The sequence below is a fragment of the Primulina eburnea genome, chromosome 14, assembly GCF_022965805.1.
Source record: "Primulina eburnea isolate SZY01 chromosome 14, ASM2296580v1, whole genome shotgun sequence".
In the NCBI taxonomy this organism is placed as follows: Eukaryota; Viridiplantae; Streptophyta; class Magnoliopsida; order Lamiales; family Gesneriaceae; genus Primulina; species Primulina eburnea.
In genome coordinates this window covers 26,571,160-26,591,355 of record NC_133114.1, presented here as the reverse complement: position 1 = coordinate 26,591,355, position 20,196 = coordinate 26,571,160, and the positions used below count along the sequence as shown (strand labels likewise).

At 35.3% G+C, this 20,196-nt stretch overlaps 5 protein-coding genes and 1 long non-coding RNA gene across 13 annotated transcripts; 3 read left to right on the top strand and 3 right to left on the bottom strand.

Moving 5' to 3' along the window:
* The first annotated feature begins 41 nt into the window (after positions 1 to 41).
* LOC140811529 (uncharacterized) lies at positions 42 to 2,247 on the top strand. 4 transcript variants are annotated; one of them, XM_073169466.1, is made up of 5 exons: positions 42 to 494; positions 951 to 1,062; positions 1,205 to 1,297; positions 1,424 to 1,624; positions 1,832 to 2,239. In XM_073169466.1, exons 1-4 carry the CDS (start codon positions 193 to 195, stop codon positions 1,607 to 1,609), a joined length of 693 nt encoding a protein of 230 aa, XP_073025567.1. In that variant the 5' UTR covers positions 42 to 192; the 3' UTR covers positions 1,610 to 1,624; positions 1,832 to 2,239. The 4 variants fall into 4 exon arrangements, 3 of the variants coding, with proteins under 3 accessions (XP_073025567.1, XP_073025568.1, XP_073025566.1); XM_073169467.1 differs by having other exon boundaries at positions 1,372 to 2,246; XM_073169465.1 differs by having other exon boundaries at positions 1,424 to 2,240.
* Positions 1,495 to 3,114, bottom strand: LOC140811531 (uncharacterized). Its single transcript, XR_012113476.1, has 2 exons — positions 2,983 to 3,114; positions 1,495 to 2,834 (listed from the first exon to the last, which is right to left on the bottom strand). It is a non-coding gene; the product is annotated as an uncharacterized lncRNA (long non-coding RNA).
* Positions 2,843 to 3,953, top strand: LOC140811530 (uncharacterized). The gene is made up of 2 exons (XM_073169468.1): positions 2,843 to 3,229; positions 3,439 to 3,953. Exons 1-2 carry the CDS (start codon positions 2,993 to 2,995, stop codon positions 3,856 to 3,858), a joined length of 657 nt encoding a protein of 218 aa, XP_073025569.1. The 5' UTR covers positions 2,843 to 2,992; the 3' UTR covers positions 3,859 to 3,953.
* A 934-nt stretch (positions 3,954 to 4,887) lies between these two features.
* LOC140812918 (CMP-sialic acid transporter 1-like) lies at positions 4,888 to 8,851 on the bottom strand. 5 transcript variants are annotated; one of them, XM_073171303.1, is made up of 9 exons: positions 8,717 to 8,851; positions 8,493 to 8,576; positions 7,851 to 8,065; positions 7,633 to 7,711; positions 7,155 to 7,324; positions 6,567 to 6,753; positions 5,880 to 5,957; positions 5,600 to 5,759; positions 4,888 to 5,137 (listed from the first exon to the last, which is right to left on the bottom strand). In XM_073171303.1, the coding sequence occupies exons 1-8, from the start codon at positions 8,765 to 8,767 to the stop codon at positions 5,616 to 5,618; spliced, it is 1,008 nt and encodes a 335-aa protein (XP_073027404.1). In that variant the 5' UTR covers positions 8,768 to 8,851; the 3' UTR covers positions 4,888 to 5,137; positions 5,600 to 5,615. The 5 variants fall into 5 exon arrangements, with proteins under 5 accessions (XP_073027404.1, XP_073027402.1, XP_073027403.1 ...); XM_073171301.1 differs by having other exon boundaries at positions 4,888 to 5,254; positions 5,607 to 5,759; XM_073171302.1 differs by having other exon boundaries at positions 4,888 to 5,158; positions 5,607 to 5,759.
* A 3,133-nt stretch (positions 8,852 to 11,984) lies between these two features.
* On the top strand, positions 11,985 to 13,057 carry LOC140812084 (uncharacterized). The gene is made up of 3 exons (XM_073170281.1): positions 11,985 to 12,182; positions 12,257 to 12,619; positions 12,822 to 13,057. Exons 2-3 carry the CDS (start codon positions 12,273 to 12,275, stop codon positions 12,838 to 12,840), a joined length of 366 nt encoding a protein of 121 aa, XP_073026382.1. The 5' UTR covers positions 11,985 to 12,182; positions 12,257 to 12,272; the 3' UTR covers positions 12,841 to 13,057.
* A 910-nt stretch (positions 13,058 to 13,967) lies between these two features.
* LOC140811689 (mitochondrial adenine nucleotide transporter ADNT1-like) lies at positions 13,968 to 19,992 on the bottom strand. The gene is made up of 8 exons (XM_073169740.1): positions 19,638 to 19,992; positions 19,004 to 19,052; positions 18,651 to 18,814; positions 16,537 to 16,574; positions 15,903 to 16,015; positions 15,693 to 15,806; positions 14,830 to 15,174; positions 13,968 to 14,419 (listed from the first exon to the last, which is right to left on the bottom strand). The coding sequence occupies exons 1-8, from the start codon at positions 19,793 to 19,795 to the stop codon at positions 14,336 to 14,338; spliced, it is 1,065 nt and encodes a 354-aa protein (XP_073025841.1). The 5' UTR covers positions 19,796 to 19,992; the 3' UTR covers positions 13,968 to 14,335.
* Between the last annotated feature and the right edge of the window lie 204 nt (positions 19,993 to 20,196).

Here is a 20,196-nt window from a genome sequence, read left to right as displayed (position 1 = left end):
GTGCTGCGTTTTTCTACTTATATAAAGCCTGAATTTTTTTTTTGTCATAGTGTTCAAATGATGATTATTCAAAAAATGTTTTTTTTTACAGTAAAAAACGACGATTATTTAAAAATTATGATTATAATAAACATAGCATGCATACTTTGAAAAATATATTTTTTACGCACCCAGGATAGTTGAAAACCAAGAATGGAGCTGCTTCACCTGCTGATTTCCATTCTCTCCACCACTTTCACTTCTCTTACCCTTTCACTGCTCCTCCCCTTCCGCTATCTTCTCCGCCGCGTTTCCGACCCACGCGTCACCGCAGATCCTGTCAATGTCATCCTCTACCAAGGCACAGTCTGGCACGAGCGCCGCCGGCCTGTGCACCACTCTTTCCGCTACCCGGTTCGCTATGCTCTCTTTGACCTCGACGGTGCCTCCCACGCGCCGACTAACAATCTTTCCGCTGATGAAGCCCGCCGTGTCGCCAACACCAACGGACCAGTGTGAGTTTCCACTTCCTCCCCTTATTACGGAGATTGGTAGCGATCTAATATATTCATCATCTATATAAACTGCTCATTGCATATGAAAAAAAACATTCTTTTACAATCAAATTGTTGTGAAATCGTGTTTCACTTGATTTAAATTTGTATTGAATATAGACATTTGCTAATTTTCAAGTGGTTAAGTGGGGATTGACCATAGATGAATTTGCTTGACGCCATTGGCAACTACAAAGTGAAGTCCATTGACTTGAAGTCAGACTGATTTTATTGAAATGTACCGTGGGGTGTGGTGTGGTGTGGTGATACTCTACTATGGGGTATATTGAACTTCTGATTGGACTGAATAAATCTAGATCATCTTTATTATTAATCTACGTACTTTTCTTGAATAGGCATTTAGTTTGTATTACTGGTTGAAGTTGAATTGGACTGATGATTTAATGGATTCCCCAGTTTTCTGTTGACAATACCTCCTAGCGTGGGATATGAACGAACCCCATTGAGTTTGTACTATTGTTACGATTTCGAAGCCTCCAAGAAGACTCTGAGGAAATGCATTGCCGAGGTGAGTTGCGCGAGCCGTGCACACACAGACCCAAAAAAAAATAAAATATTAGTCCACTCCAAAGAAAAATGAAGGGTGCCTGTGCCTTTTAATTGTTTCTCTGGAATTAGATAGTTTCTGACATGATATTGTATTGCATCAGGTTACTAATACACCATGGGGTGAAAGAGCATCATTTTTGTTCAATCCGAGCTCGGACTTGGTGGCAAAATCTCTTCATGTCAGCCCTTTCATGGTTGGTGGTTGATTTATCTCCTTAACCAGCGATTACTTGCCTGAATCCATGCTGAATGTTTGAGTATTGTGTAGTTTCTTTGTTACATATTTCATCTTGTGTACATGTTACTGGTAACTACAACAGGATATGCTTGGGAACTGGAGCATGAAAACAAATGACCCCGGCTACAATTTCCATGTAGTAATTTCAGTACATCACACCAAGCTCGGCAACTACTTCACTGCCTCGTTGACGGCCAAGAGAGTGACCCCCTTTATGTCCGGGGATAATACTGGTTTTTTCTGGCTGATGCCCCATGAAGTTGCATAATGGATATATTGGCACGTAAGCTTCATTAGTAATTATCGGTTTAAAATTGATATTTGACTCGATGAAAGCAATATGTTTCCAAGCAGCCACAGAATGAGAAAAAAATTATTTTTGATACGGATGCTTGTGTTTTTTTTTATATTTTAGACAGAATATATATGTTGGGTTGCTCATTTTATTGTTTCAAATTGATGTGTATTTCACTTCACGTGTTTGTTCTAGTCTCTTAAACTTCGGTGGAAAAAGGTTTCCTTGATTCAACATCCAAAGCAGCAAAATCCGGCGTACAAGGAAGAAGCATTGTTGCGGGATGAAACTATATGATGTCGTCAGGCATATGGAGGTAACCACCAAACAAGCAGTGTTCGAGAACTGGGGCCAACAATCGATCAAGTGTCTATAACAGAGAAGATCCGTTGCTGTACTTGGACAGATACTTCGTGGCCATGGTGCTGAAGATATGCACGTAGGATCGATCATCGGTCTGTTAAAAAATGTAATGGATGATAAGCTTCTGAAGCTTGTGATCACATTTTTCTGCTGTGTGCAATAAAATATTCATTTTTAACATTAATTTTGCATGGATGAGCATTGTATTTAGCTGGCTCTAGATAAACTCATCACATTTCACCTGGGGATTACAAGTCTTTTGTAACTGAATTCATAAGTATAATCGTTTTATTTTCCTAAATAGATAAATAAATATTTTTTGGACCCGTATCAGGTACAGCTATGGGTGGTTGCGGTTGTACTTGATATACCAACAAAGAATTGGGCCTCTAAAAATCTGAGGAGATTCACCAAATTTGATGGCCAAGATTTATAGAATCACGTGAACAGCACACTACCATCATTATCATTTACTCGAAAATAATGGGCCTCAACAGCGACTTGTCCTTAAATTTTAAAAAGACATAAATATAGACACGAGTCTAAAAAATATTTTTGAAAAATTTGTGATTGAACTATCACCCTCCCCCCCCCTCGATCCCGTGTGTCCATCCCTCAGTAGTGTGACAAATATATAACATTGTATTTATTCGGAACAAAGTCACAATGGTGTAAAAGTGGGGCATGGAACAGCTAAGTTTGCAAAGCAATGAATGATCGCTTGCAAACAAAACGTGGCTTTGAAGTAACACCACATGAAAGGAAAAAGGAGAAGTTCTTGGTTCCAAATTTTCTTTCGAAAAAAGAAAAGGCCGGGGATCAAGACACGAAGTCCCTGATAAAGAAGTAAATGGTCGTTAGAAAATCTGAAAAATAATAATTTTGATGGAAAAAGATAATCCTAAAGTAATAATATATGAACCAGACTGATAAAACTTCCATATAAAATAAAATGATTGATGGGATAAGAGATTGGTTCTTACATAGAATATAATGGAGGTTGTCATGAGCAGCAATGACCTGCAAATCCTGACTGATAAAAGTAGGGATTTGTTTGGCAAAATCAGCGAGATTATTGATGAAGATGGGTTTAGTTTCTGCTGCCATTGCTCGAACCAAGGCCGGTATTGCGTGGTGGCAAACAACACCTTGGATGAGAGGGAGAAGCAGCATATGATTGCTATCAGGGATTGTATCCACGATTTTCATACTATTCTTGTCTCTTTACAGGTGACGAATTATGCTGTTTCTAGATGCTTCTAATCTTTGTATCATAATGGAAATCCAGAGATTAGCTAGCTAGATCGAACTTGGAATGTTCCTCCTTCTTCAAAAGCTGTTCTTTTGTCTTTTTTATATTTGATGTAGCAAATTGTTCATTCTGAATCAACTGAAGAGATTTCTAGAACTAGCTTTCATTCTTCTTGATTCAAATTCAGGCACGAAAGTCGAGCGAAAAGAGACAAAGAGATGAAGCTCTGTCCCGTCTGGAAGAAAGTAGAATACATCTGACAGACAGAATAAACCGATGCTCGGAGAGGGAGAGGAAGCTCGAGGTTCTCGAAGAGCTGATCACATTTCTTGAAAATTGTAATTTCGAAGGGGAAATAATAGAGGACAAAACTGATGAGAAAATTGTGAATGGGGTCTCGAGTTTTCTTGGTAATGCAACCAAATTTGCATTCGAATTCGTCGTTGCGTTCGCAGGTATTTATTCGACAATTCAATTCTATAATAACAGACATCATCGGAAACAGGTGGCTGCGGCTCCAGTAGAATCAAGAACAATAGGAAAACTCAAACGGTCTGCAAATGACAACTTGAATATACATTTAGATGTGTTACGTGGCAGAGGTTGAAGTTTTTTTTTTTTTTTAATGTAATTGTTCAAGAATTTTTTCCTTATTTTTTTGGTTAAAAATTAGTATTGTACATAAATGTTAAAATGACAATTTGTTCAGAGACACGAAATTATTCTATTATAGCAAAATGATCGATCTATTATCAAATGAGCAAACGTTGGTTCGTTCTTTGACAACTTTTTGATATATGATGTGATTTAAAATTATGTTAATAATTTTACCATTATATGTTTACAAAAATTATTGATATTAATTAGCTCATTTGAAAATATCACATTATAAATAAATAAATGATGATTTTTAGATGAGATATTTGCTTTTAAATATCCATCAACGTAATTGTATTTGTATTCAGTATTTGTCAGATCAAAAAAATTTCAGCAATCTCTGATTCATATAAAAAAATGTCTATGCACTCGATAGGTCAACATGTACTTTTTCGGATGAAAGTCGATATAAAACATTGCAAATCTTGAAATAACGTATAATTTTTTAGTACTAACGATTTTCTAATACAAAAGACAAAATTTGGAATATAAACTTAAAATATATTAATATATAAACTTGGTGCACTCGTTTATGTGCTCAAATATCATATATCACTTAATACAAGATATCAAAGAGTTGATATTGGAATATCATATATTAGTACTATATTTTCAAGAGTGATGACCGATCCGGCATGAAACTAGAAAGCATAATATAGCCAAGAGACAATAATATTTAAATATAATATTTTAAAAAAATATATAAATTTTATATCTTAAATTTCGAAACATGTTTACTTCGACAAACTTCTGGAGAGTTTGATTCAACTTACGTTTATGCTCATTTCCAAAAACTTAACGTCCTTAAACTTGATTTGATTCCTAGACTAGATAGTAACAATGACAGCTATTGTAACTTTGTCGATTTCTTGGTGAATTTCTATGAACCAAGAAATGCCTGTGATCAATATTATATATTTAATGGCTGAAAGGTCTAATACAGTTTCAACATGCTACGTTACTTGTTCCCATTGCTATGTAGTCCACAAATTTATCCAGCAAGCAGTACAAGAATCCAAATTATCTGATCATTGGACTTGACATATATTTGTCTGAATAATTGAGTTAAACAATGAACAACCACACAGTTCTGGGTAAAAGCCATCAATAATGCAGCAAATATGTCTGTGTAAATTGTATGTCAAAATGAAGATCAAGTCCAGGGCCAAGCTGTCGGCAGGTGTGCCGGTATCATCAGTGGTGACTGCGATTTTCCCTGAATGGACGTTCTCTTCTGATGAATAAGTTATCTAACATAAATAACCTAACTGTTAAGATCAATGTGAAACTACATTTGTTCTGTGCCGCTCGAAAATACTAACACTATCTGATCTGGCAAGGATTACCTTGAGGAAGCAGGAAAAAAACAAGAAATTATATAGAGCAAAGACTTTGCGTGACTATGCTATGTACAATGAAACATATTTAATATAGCACATTTTGATAAATTGCCAAAAAATGACATGGTTTGCATATTACATAGCACACTTGCCGAAAAGAAACACAACAAATTTAAAAATATAAAAAAGGAAACTATTGAAGAACTACTCTGATTTCAACTTAACAGAGTATTTTACACAGTAAGTTTCACTTGTATTATGTTCGAACAAAATTTCTAACCTACTCCTGATAGAATTTGTGGGCCTTTTTGTGATCATACATCTCAAAAAATTTCAACAACAGAAAAGCACGACGTACCAAAGTTGTTCAGGAATCCGTAGAACGGTCAACAGAAACTTCGAGTACACTTTGAGGTGGTGGTTTTGTCGTCAAAGGCAAATCAACGAGCATGTTCGGAGGAGCGAAATACATGTGCAATGACATCATGCAAATTATAATTCCCAGATATAGCTGCACGTGCATGATGAAATTACACACCACACAGAAAAGCAAGGGACATATCAAAGGGGGAGAATCAGCTAAAATAGAAAACAATGTTTCCATGTTTTGCAAGAGATACAATAAAGTCACCTGAATTGTTGGCTTGAAGTTGAAAAGGAACACAGATAGTACCATAGTTAACAACATGGCCATGGACGTAGAATACACCTGTCGAAATTAAAAGAAAAAATAGGACTTCAGAATATATGAAATAGGGGGATTTATTACAGCAGAACCATAGAAAGGTTAAGGAATTAGGAACTTTACATGACAAAAACACGCATTGACCAACAAAGTAAGTTACATAATGTCAGCACAAATGCCTTACAAGTGCTTGGATCATATCTTTGGCTTGGTTCAAAGGTGTTTAACGTATTGGGCCCAAGAAACGTAGAAAAACACTTAAACAAGGGGAAGGTAGAACTAGTTATGCTTAAGGGCACTGAAGTACTGGTGTATATTTAAGTTTGATTCCCTTAATGATGTGTGAAAATTATAGCTCAACAAGATCATGGTCGTTTAAGAAATTGAACATGATTGCATTTCTAGGAGCACAGGTTTGACGATATTTGTACTATACATGGAAAATTTTTGTTGGTAACATTGACGGGTTTTCACACAGGCACACACGATTAATATAATCTGCTTTTTTGGGAATACTTTTCTTGTTCAAACTTCAACATTCAAATAAAGATGCATATACACATTATAGTAAGCGGACACTGAAGGTTAGAATTCATCAAAGAGAAATTAGTTAAAAAGTGTAAGATACCTCACCTTCACGATATTGTCTGCATACTTCATTAACCACGAAACTAACAGCCCAGTGGAACCCAGATTTAAAACCACCAACCAAGTTGTGAGGTTGTATCCATGGAAAAGGTGTTGCCACCATGGTCCATTCTCAAATCCACTTCTGAAATCATCCAAGACGAGCCGTGCCATGTTGAATATCGCACCAAATCTGAAAGTAAAGCCATAATCATCACAGTGCTTAATCCAAGTTAATCATGCTAATCTAATAGCTAGCCTAAACAAATAACATTCTAGTTCCTCCTCAAGATATGTTCACTGGTGCACATATATTCACACATATAAAATTGAGTGTTTTGCCCCTAAAAACAGTAGCTGATGTTAACTGCATAGTTAAAATCTTTCAACATGCAGCAGGGTGCTACTTTTCAACTGGTATGTCATATGGATGGTATGTGGGATAAATGTGGCCATTATTAATCCCTAACAATATTCTAAACAAGCGCATGGATAAGAATTACATGTTCGCAAGGTATCACAAATTTACAGCTGTAGTCAAGTAATATAAGAAAGGGCAGAGGTGAGGGAGTGAGATTACAAAAAAAGACTCACGTATATAGTTGAATATTTTGCCAGTATAAGCTATCGTTGTTCTTCTTCATCAAAAATTCTGTATAGACGCCAGCCAATGCTGAAAGGCAAGCAGATACTAGGCCCAACATATAGCCCTGAATCGGTGACGAAAAAAGCGAGTCACAAGAAGCTTCCCCACAGCTCTTTACCTGCATCAACATAAAATACGTATTAATATGTTCAAATATTAATATTTTAAACTGAAAACTTTACCAAGAGTGTAACATAAATGATTTACTAGAATCTTATTGATTTTAAGCCACTTATATATTGATATTTCTATGCATACTAAAACGAAGAATTTCATGTCTAAGGCCCATCTAAGAGAGGGTAGAAATGTGCCTCAGAAAGAATTACCAACAAATCGTACACCCGTTATTTTTTTCATACATAAATAACTGGCATAGTACCACAAGATATAAAATCAAAAGAGCTATTAAAAAGATCTCTGCAGCACCTGACTTGTGGTCGTTCCAATAGCCAATAGGCCAATCGCCATCCACTGCAAATTAGAGAGCTTCCTCTTCAAAAACAGCCTAGAACAAAAAATATAAAAACATTTCATAATTCTTCTCAAATAGAAAAAAAACATTTATCAGGTTCATTAAGTCCCGAGTAAAGAATTCTGCATGAACTATTATAATGAATGAAAATGAAAATGAAAATATGCATCACCTGAATAGAATTCCGGTAGTCACAATCTTTAAATTGCCCATTATTTGATATGTGGAGGTATCGACATAAGTCAATGTAGCAAACTGAACATTATTGTGAATCAGGTATATAATTGATGGAATAGGGTATAAACGGACACTCTTCCATTCTGTTGTCATTTTAGGAGGAGGTGACCTCTGGCATTCCCTCCACAGTAATACACTAGATACAATAAGCTGCAATTCAATTAAGGCTTTTTAGTAGCAAAAGAAGTTGATGCAAGTTTACATCAATAAAAAACGCATCGTCCAAAATAACTATACATGAAACACTGCCTCTTAGTTCTATTATTTTATTGAAAGATATCCGATTCTTCATCTAAGATTCTTGTTTGAATACAATGGCTCATATTTTTCAACAACATAGTACATTTGTTCTATCTGAATTTGAAAAAACCAGAAGCTTAATCCTAACTACGTTAAACGAAGCTACCACAAGATAAGATACAAAAGGGGTCATATTTATCAAAGATAACGAATTAAAAACTATATTTCAGCTGGAACCAAGAAAAAAGGATTAAAAAATAATTAAGGAAACATGTTAGTTTCGAGTGAAATAATGTAATTATTATACAAAACCACATCATACAAATTAGTAAAGTACCTTGAAAACTTCAGCAAGAAATGGCACAGTGGCATAGTCATATTTATATCCCCCATTACTCTGTGATAATGTCGTCAATATTCCCTACCAAAATGATACAAAATCGACACCCTTTACTCCAAATATCATAAATTTAAAAGAATCAATCACATATTTTCACACAAACACCTCTCTAATGAATCAAGATTCAAAATTTGAGTAGTGGATTCGAAGTGAGGAGAAACCTGAGAACTTGTAAGAATCGTAAGAATCGAAGCGACGACGTACCACTGCATCTTCGCCTCAAGGTATGCACATCTCACGGAACCGTATGATTGTTACACTTGAAAATCAGACTAACCCCTGTACTTTCACTTACACCGGAAGGTAGCCCCACGTTTATAAAAAAGTATTCATATATTTTTCCCCGATTATTATTTTTAATCTAAATATGGGACAATTTCTCTTGAGCCCCTCATTTTATCACAATTTTCGATTCAATTACCAATGTTTCATTTTGTCTCGATTTAATCCTTCATTTTATGTATTTTTTCTCAACTTAGTCCTCTCGTTACACACAATTAAAAGTTACGGAGGAAAAGAACATTAGAAGAAATAATAATAATAATTCCTCTTATTCCCCTGCGACTCTGAAGTTTCAACATGAGCGAAAATTTTGACAAAAAATAAGTTCATACTTCTTGTAATTGCTAGTTTTCAATTTAAGGATAATGTATTGAATTATGACAAAAAACTTGTGTGAGACGGTCTCACAGGTCATATTTGTGAGACGGATATCTTATTTGGGTTATCCATGAAAAAGTATTATTTTTTATGCAAAGTGTATTACTTTTTATTGTGAATATGGGTAGGATTGACCCGTCTCACAGATTAAGATCCGTGAGACGGTCTTACATGAGACTCACTTCTTGAATTATTGTCAATTGAGAAAGAATCAGATAATTAAATATATTAAATCAAGAAGAGTGTACGAAACCACTCTATTGAGATCAATTTCAACAGTTCTATTTTAGCAAATTGAATAATTGATCAAGACAGCTTCACGTGTAATGAGATTAAGGTTAAAAGTATTGTCAAGACTTTAATGAAGTGATTTCGTATAGTAGAAAAATAAAAGGGAAGAAAAGGAAAATAATGATTGTGGTTATATTTTATAAATAATAATAGTGGATTAGATAAATTATCAATCATGTTCATAAGCCTTTTTTTTTTTTTTTTTTTGAATGAATAGACAAATTACGATTGAATTTAAATTTATTGAAACTAAGTATTAATGAATAAAAAAGAGTGGTAATTGAATTGTTAGTATTAATATATAAATTGAATTGCAGCATCGAATATTGGTCGACTCAATTGAAAGACATCGAGAGCAGACAAAGAAAAATAAGGTATGTTGTGACTGAGTAACATAAGACATGCTGCGTCATATGATATATTCTTGATTGATTTGACTGAAAATATGTGTCTATGTTTCTTATTTATTTAGTTGACGTGGCATACATAACATTCATGATTGATATATCGATGTATAAAATTAATATTTTTTTAATACACGTTATTTTATAGATACATCGATACATGACATACACGTTGAGGTAGGATCCTTAGATACTTTTATATTATTGGATTTTGATTATGAGATTTTGAGCACGATGCTATTCTTGGCATTATATGGCCCTTAAAAACATAATCATTCGTGCCCTTATGATTCATTGGTTGAGATTTAGGATTTGATGGCACTTTGCTGACGCTATTATACGGATATTCCCTTATACTTGACTGAAGCCGGTGTGCCAGCTCGAACATTGATTTGATAGCGATTCGATTGGTTCCGATACTTGCTCAGTGGATGCGCATTTGACCTGATATCTCTACGACATGCATGCATTGTATATCATATATTATTGTGTAGATAAATGTTTTATATATTATGGTTATTACATACGGAGCATTTGCTCAAACCCCAAGGGGGCTATTGTTGTCTTTGTGTGTGTACAAAGGTAGGTACTCCAGATTATCAGGAGACCAGAGATGGTACTTCTGGAAAAAGTCACATCTGATTTGAAGTTGAGTGGTCTATCCTAGTGTATATATGTATTTATATACCGGAGCATGTTCCGGAGATATGAGTTGTTTGTATGTAGTGATTTCTGTCATGTGTGAGCTTATTTTATGATATAGTGTGTTTAGAGAAGACTTTATTATATACTAATTTTAGTATTATAATTATAGTTGACATATTTTGTGCTCATTGTAAAGAAAATTTTACTCGTTTCTGTTGTAATTAATTAAATCTAATCAAATTGCATTGAAATAACAATTAGGAGTTAAAAACACCACATACATTATGAATTTATGATGATATATGTATTTTTTTTAATAAAAGTTGGGAATTTTTTTGTATTAATTAATTCTTATAAATGTATGAGTATGAAATCAATAATTATAAAATTTATTTATTTTTTTATAAATGTTTATTTATGAAATGAAATTTTTAATTATTTATGATGATTTTTTATTTTTCTATTTTTATTTTTATTTTTTGTAGACTCGCGTGCGATCTGTCCCGCCTAACCAACAACCCACCTTGGGTTGGGGATTTCTAGCCCGTCGGGATGGCGGGATAGACTTCTGACAGACAAATCATGAGTTGGCATGTTTGAAACCTATAGTAATTCAGTTGAAGCTGACAAGAATATTGTTCGGTGTAATCACATATTGAGCACAACTCATGAATGTATGAGAGACTCACTTCATAACTAAGTTTGGCAACAGATAATTTTGAAAATTCATAAAATCAAGAGAAGCGATATTTGTTCAATAGAGTTTTTCTGATAAATCGAGTTACCAACTTATTGATAGATTCATTACCTCCTGTGCATATATAGGCATATTTTTGGGTCGAACCACGTAAAATCTTGTGTCATTTCGATTCTGATTTGTTACTGTGCACTTCTTGATTGTGTGTTCGCGTGTATGTTTGAAAAGCTTTGGTAAAATCTTGGCACCTTTATATTGAAAGGGATCGATTTTCACTACAATTATTTTTACTCTGTAATGTTTTTATCGTTTTAATTTGGCCCCAATTAGTAATCTAGCTCTTTCACAGTTGGTGAAGAGTGAAGACGTGTCCCATAATAATAATAACTAGCTACTCTGCATACGCGGTGCGTGTGTGTACAAGTTTTTTTTATAATTATTTATGGAATAAAATGAAATTTGATAAATTAGCGAGGTATTAAAGTGCTATTTGAATAATTATAATAAAAAAAATAAAAACAAAAATGTTTTTGAAATTAAAAAAAAACAAAAATGTAATTTTGATATCAAATAGGGGCAAAATAGGAAAACCAAAAAACAGACCAAAGACACCAAAAACAGTTATTCTAATATGCTTAAACTTAATAAATAGTAAAAGACAATGACAAATGATGAAACCAAGAAAATTTGAACGGCATCCCACATTTGCAACTCGTCGTTGCCCTGATCTATGGCAGAAATGAATTCGATTTACTCGTGTTGCAAGCCCTGTGACCCTTAATATCTTTGTCAAGAAAGTATACACAAATATATAAAACAAAGAAAAATCAAGCCCAATAAATATATTATCCTCCGTGCTTCAAAATCATTGACATCCTCAGATATCATTTCTTGATTGCCTTGATCGCAGCCAGCCACGATTTCTCAGATGTAATTATTCGAATTTTCTTATACTTTTTGTGTTTCTGTGAAATACCCTTTAAGAAACTGATTGCACTCGGCAGATTCCGAGCTGAAAAAATGGCGGAAACAGTGGGGGATACATCCCAGGAAACAGAAAAGGTTGAAGATGGAAAATATGAAGAAAAGAGTGAAGAGAACAGGGATGAAAATGGGAATCTTGAGACGGATTCATCTGTTATCTGTGGGCTTAATATTGTTGTGATCCTTTCGTATCTGTCATTATCCGCAGAAGAAAGCTCCAATTTCGAGGAAATTAATGTAAGGGAGATGGGAAATTGCGACCATAAATTGAAGCACGGTGTGAGTAGATCGAATGTTGTTTCGAGAAAGCGAGAATCTAATGAATTTCGAAGCGTTGTTGGAAAACAAACATGGAAGGATCACACGAAGATAAGAGACTGCAGGTAATTTAGTTTATTTTGTCATAAATTCACTGAAATGAACCATTAATCCTTTTGCATATAATAATATTTAGACGCCGTTTGACTAAATTTTCAAGCAGCAAACAAATTTCAGTATTTGTTGTTGATGTTTTGCGACTGCCCTCGAAAACGTCGTGGCTTCTTTCCATGAATCAGTTAACCCATGTTTGCATTTTGTTCTCAGACACTGCAGAAGATTGTGAATTATTGAAGGTAACGTGGAAGAAAAGCATGATCCCCAACAAGGCCAAGAACTCATATCGCCAGCTCGGAGAAATATTTCGAACTTAGATAGGGTATGAGTTTTCTTGGTTCAATTTTACTTATTTCAGTGTATGAAACATAGGCTTAGAAATGGTCGACCAGTTTTAGACTCCGTATGTATTTATTTGGAATATATATATTATAGTCTTGAGACAATTGTGTGAATCAAGCACCAAAGTGAGGTTATTACATGGTATTGCCAAAGTGATGGAGGAGCCACGGATCAATTACAGCTAAGGATGTAAATAAATTAAACCGTTCGTGAGTTATTCGGAGCTCGGCTCGATAAAAAGCTTGTTTGAGTTCGTTTGTTAATCATATCAAACCAAGCTAAAGCTCGATTTTCAGCTCGACAACTTAATCAAACCAAGCTCAAGCCTAAAGCGTATTCGGCTCGTGAGCTCGCAAACATGTTCGTTAATAGGCTCACGAGCTCGAACTCGACTCGTTTAGGTGGCTCGTAAGCTCGAAATTGACTCATTTATTGAGTTGACAAATAAAAATATTTGTACTAATAAAAGTTAAACTTTTATGTCTAATATAAAATTAGTTCATAGATATATTTAATTTGAACAAACTCGAATCAAGCTCAAATTCGAGCTCAATTATATGTTTTACGAGCTCGAAAACGAGCCGAGCTCAAGTCAGGCTTGTTAAATATGATAAACGAGCTATTAATAAACCAAGCTCGAACCCAGCTTGATTAACATTAAAAACGAGCTTTTAACGAATCGAACTCGAGCTTTTCACAAGCTTGGTAATTTCAAGACAAGCCAAATTCTAGCTTGATGATAAAAGCTCGAATAAAGCTCGAGCTTGAGCTCGAGCTCTATCAATCTTAAACGAGCCAAACTCAAGCCAGATGATAAAAGCTCGAATCAAGCTCGAGCTCGAGCTTGAATTAATCTTAAACGAGCCAAGCTCAAACCTCATACTGTTCGGCTTGATTTGGATCATTTACATATTTACAGCAAGTCTTCTGCTATATTTAATGTTATATTTTCTTCACTGCACGATCCTTAGTAATCTATAGACATGATGCAATACGACGGTTGATGCAACATAATAACGGAACATGACATTAGATCAGCGTACATCGGTCCATGGAAATCTCAGTTCACATAATGCATCAGTTCAATTCCTGTATAGGCAGATTATGTCCATGTGAGGTACAAAGTACGTATAAAAGCTATTTAATTACAAAGCGACCTCAGAAGGCTATTTTATTGAATTATTATTCTTACTTGCCTCTAACTCTGCACACCCAGGGGAAAAAACATACACTTCCAAACGCGTAAAAAAGACATCAACAAACGGATGTTAGACCGTCTCCAGCTTCTCTATGCAGAAGAGGATGTAATATTGACCTTCTTTCTTCAGTCAATCAAAATCACACAAAGAACAAACGTCATGGCTCTCCTCTCCCTGCCTGCCTCAGTCAGATATTCTAATCTCTACCCCAAGAAGTTCCTTCACTTGTTCGTACGTCACAAAGGCAATGGCTATTGAAGGGACAACCTGAACATGAAATGTGATGCCCAGTAAGACAACTCGACTAATTCAAGTACTCAAATGCAGCCTATTTTCGCAAATTATAATGGTTACAAGATTTACTACTACTAGGAGCAGCAAGTTGCACATGGAAAAAAAAACAAGGATTGCTATAAGGCACTTGATTGATTATAGAGTGCATTAGGATGAAGAAGCTTTTATAAGAAAAATATTACTTCATAAAAAATGTGGTTCAGTTAAGCGTCACTGGTATTTACCCAAAATAAATCGGCTTCTGCTTCTTTTTCAAAAAATAACAATTTCTCCAGCCTGGTAGTTTCGTATCCAAACTTGTCCACGATCTTATTTGGCCTTAAAAATGTTATTCTATTTTAAAATTCTCCACTAATACAAAATGTATATATTAGAAGACAAACCTTCACCGAATTGGGGATCAAACCCCGGTATAATGCTCTGAAACCCTCGTGCCTCACAGTTTTCCTGAAAGCATCAAGCATGCCAGTATATTCAAGAGAGGTTCTGCTTCTCCCATCACCAGTAACAATTGAAGAAGCATTATGCCATCCCACCATCTGCATTCGTCTACGAATCACATCTAGTGGGTAAGCAACGGTTTGTCCAACAGTCCCAGCCGCAGCACCACAAGCGAGCCTAGTTACAATGCCCAATTCATTATCTTCCACAAGCCCAAGGGATTTAGATTTAATCAACCAATCTTTCAGAGATTCATACACAGCAAAGTTAAGACCCACATAAGGAACCTACAAACAGCAGGAGAGAATAAGTTTCCCGAACAAGATAAGACAAAGATGTGATTTCACACTCATGATGAAAATCTTACCTTTCAGAAGCTGGTAGAATTCACTCACCAAGAATCATTTTGATCTTAGTGTTAAAATTGGTTTCACGAGGCCTTACCAGCAACATTAATTCATGTAGATTCAATCAGTATAAAAGAATTAATAATATCGATGGAATTTAATTTTTTTAAAGAATGACAAAAGTAAATTAAGCATGTGGCTGACTGTCAGAACACTAAATATTCAGTTCACAGCATCAGTAAATCAAGTCATAAAAGCTAAAGATAGTCATTCAAGCGCAATGATAGTTATAATCTGTTGTCTTTTCAGGGTGTTAACGAGATGGGTATCTGGCCATTGGGTTTCTTTATGGATAAAACAGCATTTTTAACTCACTTCATCGGGACCAGAAAAAGATCACCGACAATTATCACAGTGACCAACAGATACTAAAATTAAGACAGAATATAAGGACTTACTACACCAATGACAGAAGGAAGCCAACCCTTGTATAAAGCACGGAAACCTTCCTCACGAAGCACAGTAGATAAAGCATGAAACATGCCTCTGTACTGATAAGGCGATTTCTCGGTCTGCAAAAGTCAGAAAGTACTAGAAACTTTAGGAGAATAATTTTATGGTAATCCTAAAGAAATCGAGAAGGCTCATCTTCGAGAGGCTTGCAATACCTGAACAGTAATCCTGCCTCGAACCATGTCCATTGGGTAGGTCGCAGACATGGCAATGATTCCAGCACAAGCCCCCGCTCCCAGCCGTAATAAAGGAGTCAATTCAGCGTCCTCTGCAAAAGGAAATAACAATTACATGCATTGCACCATAATCAAATGTACCTCATGTCTCTTAAAAAAATAAAACGAAAATCATAGGCGTTACTTTTAGAAAATGCAGCATAATCACCATGTGAAATAATTAGAGAATGTCCAAGTTATTTTAATTCAGGATATCATCCTTTGCAATAAAAACACAGATTTCTGAGCAAATGAAACACTGTGCTATTCAGCGGAATTTCATTAAATTTTTAGTGAAGCTCCTCATTTGAAAGTTGAAACTCATTTGCTTACAGGCTCCCAGGGCTGAGAGGTTGCTTCTGCGACTTTACAATTTTCGGTGATTTTCCCTGAAGTATGTAGTGTTTATGTAAGGATAGAAAGCACCCAACAAGCAAAAGATGTTGCAACAAGATAAAGCTCAACTTGCTTCTCATGGTGATAACCCACTTTACCAACATGAACTATTGATCAAATGGTATGCACTTCTATAAAATGTTGTGCATGTGTTGTATGTACAATGATAGTGGCATACCATTTCCAGTTTGTTGCTGATACATATATAATATACCCCTGTAACAAATCAAAAAAATATAACTTAATCAAAAGATGGAAAATGTCAGACTCATCTCACGTGAAAGAGCAATCAAAATAGTTTTTTTTAATACTTATTTATGTAACAGACCGACACATCATTATCCAATTTGAGTCGACCACAATCTAGATAAGAGAGACTCCATTCAAGAAAATGACTTGGGAGTGCAAGAAAATCAAGCTACTCGTGAGTAACTCATGAGCATTTCAGTCAAATCAAGCTATCGGTCAAAACTCGACTCGACCTTGATCTGACCGAACTCGAATCGAATTTGAGTAACTCGATTATTCACTTGAGTAGAGTGAGTTTTATCATTTCCAAGGTTGTAAATGACGGGAGGCTGTGGCGGGGCGGTCGATGACCGCCTACGGCCTCGGCAGTGCCTAGGCGGTTAAATTTTGTTTAAGTAATTTTTTTTTATAGATAATCATGCAATATAATCACAAATAGTCATCATTTTTTATGTAAAATGTGCAATTAAATAATGTTTAGGCACAAAGAAGCTTCATACAATATAATATCATCTAGATAATGTGTAATTAATAAAGATTCATCATCATATTAATGCTATTATGCTAACAAAGTAATATAATTACTTTTACAAAAAAACTAAGTTTAAATTTCAAAGTTTCAATCAATTATCCATCATTAGAACAAGTAGTAGACTAAACATAACTAATGTGTGGTGGTTGAGACTTGAGAGTGAAAACCAAAAATAAAATAAAGAAAGTGAGGTGTGGTAGGGTTTTGATATTTAAAATTTGTTGACTTTGACTAGGTTTTTAAAATTGTTGACTACGTTTTTAAATTGTTGACTACAACTTAAAAATTTTGACTGCCCTCTTGCCCTCCTGCTCGCGCCTCGACCCGCCTCCCCAACGCCGTATAGCTTGGGCCGCCTAAAACACCCGCCTCATGCATAGACGGTACAGTCGAGGGGCGCCTACTGCCTAGGTGGTGCCTAGGCGGCCGCCCCCCTCGACCGTCATTTAGAACACTGATCATTTCTACTCAAGTAGCTCACGAGTTTTAATTGTCCCTGCTCAATAGCTCGCAAGCGACCCAAATAAATATATATATATATATATATATATATATATATATATATATATATTATATATATAATATATATATATTATATATATAATCTAAGGGTAATTTTGTTCGAATAAATACAAAACTTAAACTCTAAAATTATGATACAAACATTTTCAAGCTTTTAGAGCACGATCTCGAGTAACATTTAAATTACATGAGTCGAGCTCAAGCTTGAAATTGAAAACTCGATCAAGTTAGAGTCGAGCTCGAGCTGGAAATTGAAAACTAGATCAAGTTAGAGTCGAGCTCGATCTGATTTAAATCGAGTCAAGCTCCAGTAGTATGATACTCGAGCTTGACTCGGCTCGTGTGCACCCCTAATATGACTAGACAACATCCTCATTGTCATTAAAATGCAAACCCTCATTGTCATCAAAGCACAATTTTTGTACGGTTATAGTTGTTCGAGTGATGTACCTTCTTTTAGTGCTGGGACAGCCTAGAAAGGATGCTATCTTCTTCAGAAAAAATAGATAATAGAAAAGATGATGCCCTCGAACAACCATAACCACATAGATCAAATCAATTTCTCAAAAATATCGAAAGTAATGGTCTAACAGAATGATCTTTCCATGTTTCCATGAAAGAGATATATTCCATGTCAATCAAAATAAATTATTAAACATGTGCCTAAATCATCAATGCCTTATTATCTAGAGCAATTTTTGGAGCTCACAAAGCAAGACTGGGATATTGTTCCTCTTCAAACGCTATCAAATTATTCCTGTAATATTTTGATATTTTTCACACACATGACAAATCTAACCATCGAGGACATATCTATCATCATCTATGACGGGTAGCATTTCAATTTTCAATGATAAGAAAATGAGGGATGTATGATTTCCTTGAAAGCGCTGGAAGCAAAAACTCTTAAAGACATTGTGAAAGTTAAAAAAAAAAGCAAAAAAAAAAAGAAATGTCTTCTGTACATTCTATCATTTCTAGGACCATACTTTGATGCTTGCTCGTAGCTGAAGAACTTTACTGCCGAGTTTGGGACGATCCTGGCACAATTAGTGCCATTGCCTTTGAACATTCCTCGAAAACCCTCAGTTCTCCATATATATTTCAAGCCTTGAACAGTTCCACGGTATTTTATGCTGTGTGGATTCTGAACCTGAAACATAGGTAAAGGAATGAGAGCACATGAAGCTAAATACTGGCGATTTTCTAAATCAAAGCACGGCTCGCCAATATTTACTATTCAGGCCACAAAGGTCATAGCTTCTGGGAGGTTACAACTTCACTTTTAACTACAACAGTTAAGAAATATAGGAGTATGCCACTAGATTTAAACATAACTAACCTGGAGCAAAATTTTCAGTCGTTCCAATGGAGCTACAGCAGTCCGCGACCTGCAATGTTCATGCAACAAGAACAAGTCAACCACGCGCCAACGGTTTACCCATAATCGGAACACCCGCAGCCAGAAGTTTTTACAACGCACAGCTCATTTGCAGAAAATGTTCATTTATTGTATTCTGCCTTCCCTAAAATTATTCTTCAGATGTTCAACCAAATTTGGTTCTTTTTTGAACGCCTTTTTCCAATTCTCTTTCAAAAATGCAATCTTCTAGTTCAATCAACGCAAGGGTTATTCAATCTTTTCATGCCCAATTGAATAGAAACCATTCCCACAGCATTTATATCAATCAAAGAGCAAAACTTACGAAGAGACAGATTTTCCAAAAAAATTCAGGAACAGTATCAAATTCAAGACTAAAAAGAAACATGTTCGATAGATTTGCTAATGCATATAAAATTCGTAGCTTCAACCCGTGAATGGATTATAACTATAATTAGATACATGTTCAATAAATTTGAACACAACAAACACCATTATCCACCAATTTTTTTTTTTTAAAAGTGATCAATGAAAATCAGTGCATGCTCAGACAAGCAGAGAAAACACTAAAAAAACCTTAAAAGCAAACACTTACACGCCTCCTGCAACACCGCCGGCAACGAGAGATTTGCAAATACTATAAACTTGATACTTGGTAGGCTTTATATCTTCCTTGGCGAGCTTCGCCTCCTCCGCCAAATTCACAATCTTTGTCACCGCCGATTCGCTCGTCTTCACGTCCTCTGATGCCATCAAATCCCCGAATAAGTTAAATAAATTCAATCAAAAATTTTGAATTTGACCATCAAATTCAAGCTATAATTGTACATGAAACTGCCCTTCTCGTGGCGGATGAGGCGGGAGGCGGCGGAAAGAGAGACAGAAAGGGAGCGGTACGCGTAAGCAAGCGTGTTTCTGTGCCGGGGTAATTTTTTTTTTTAGAGAACCGGATTCTGACTGATTCCCATTTTGGAAACAATAATCTCTCCAATCGGTTGTACATTGAGGTACCACCTTCGTCGATGAGATTTATTTTGGTCTCATGAATTTATCTCTGACACAGATAACTCTACGGATATTTTACGATTAAAAATAATATTCTTATGCTGCGTTTGATAGGGGTGATAAGCTTGGTTTATTTTTTTTAACCCACC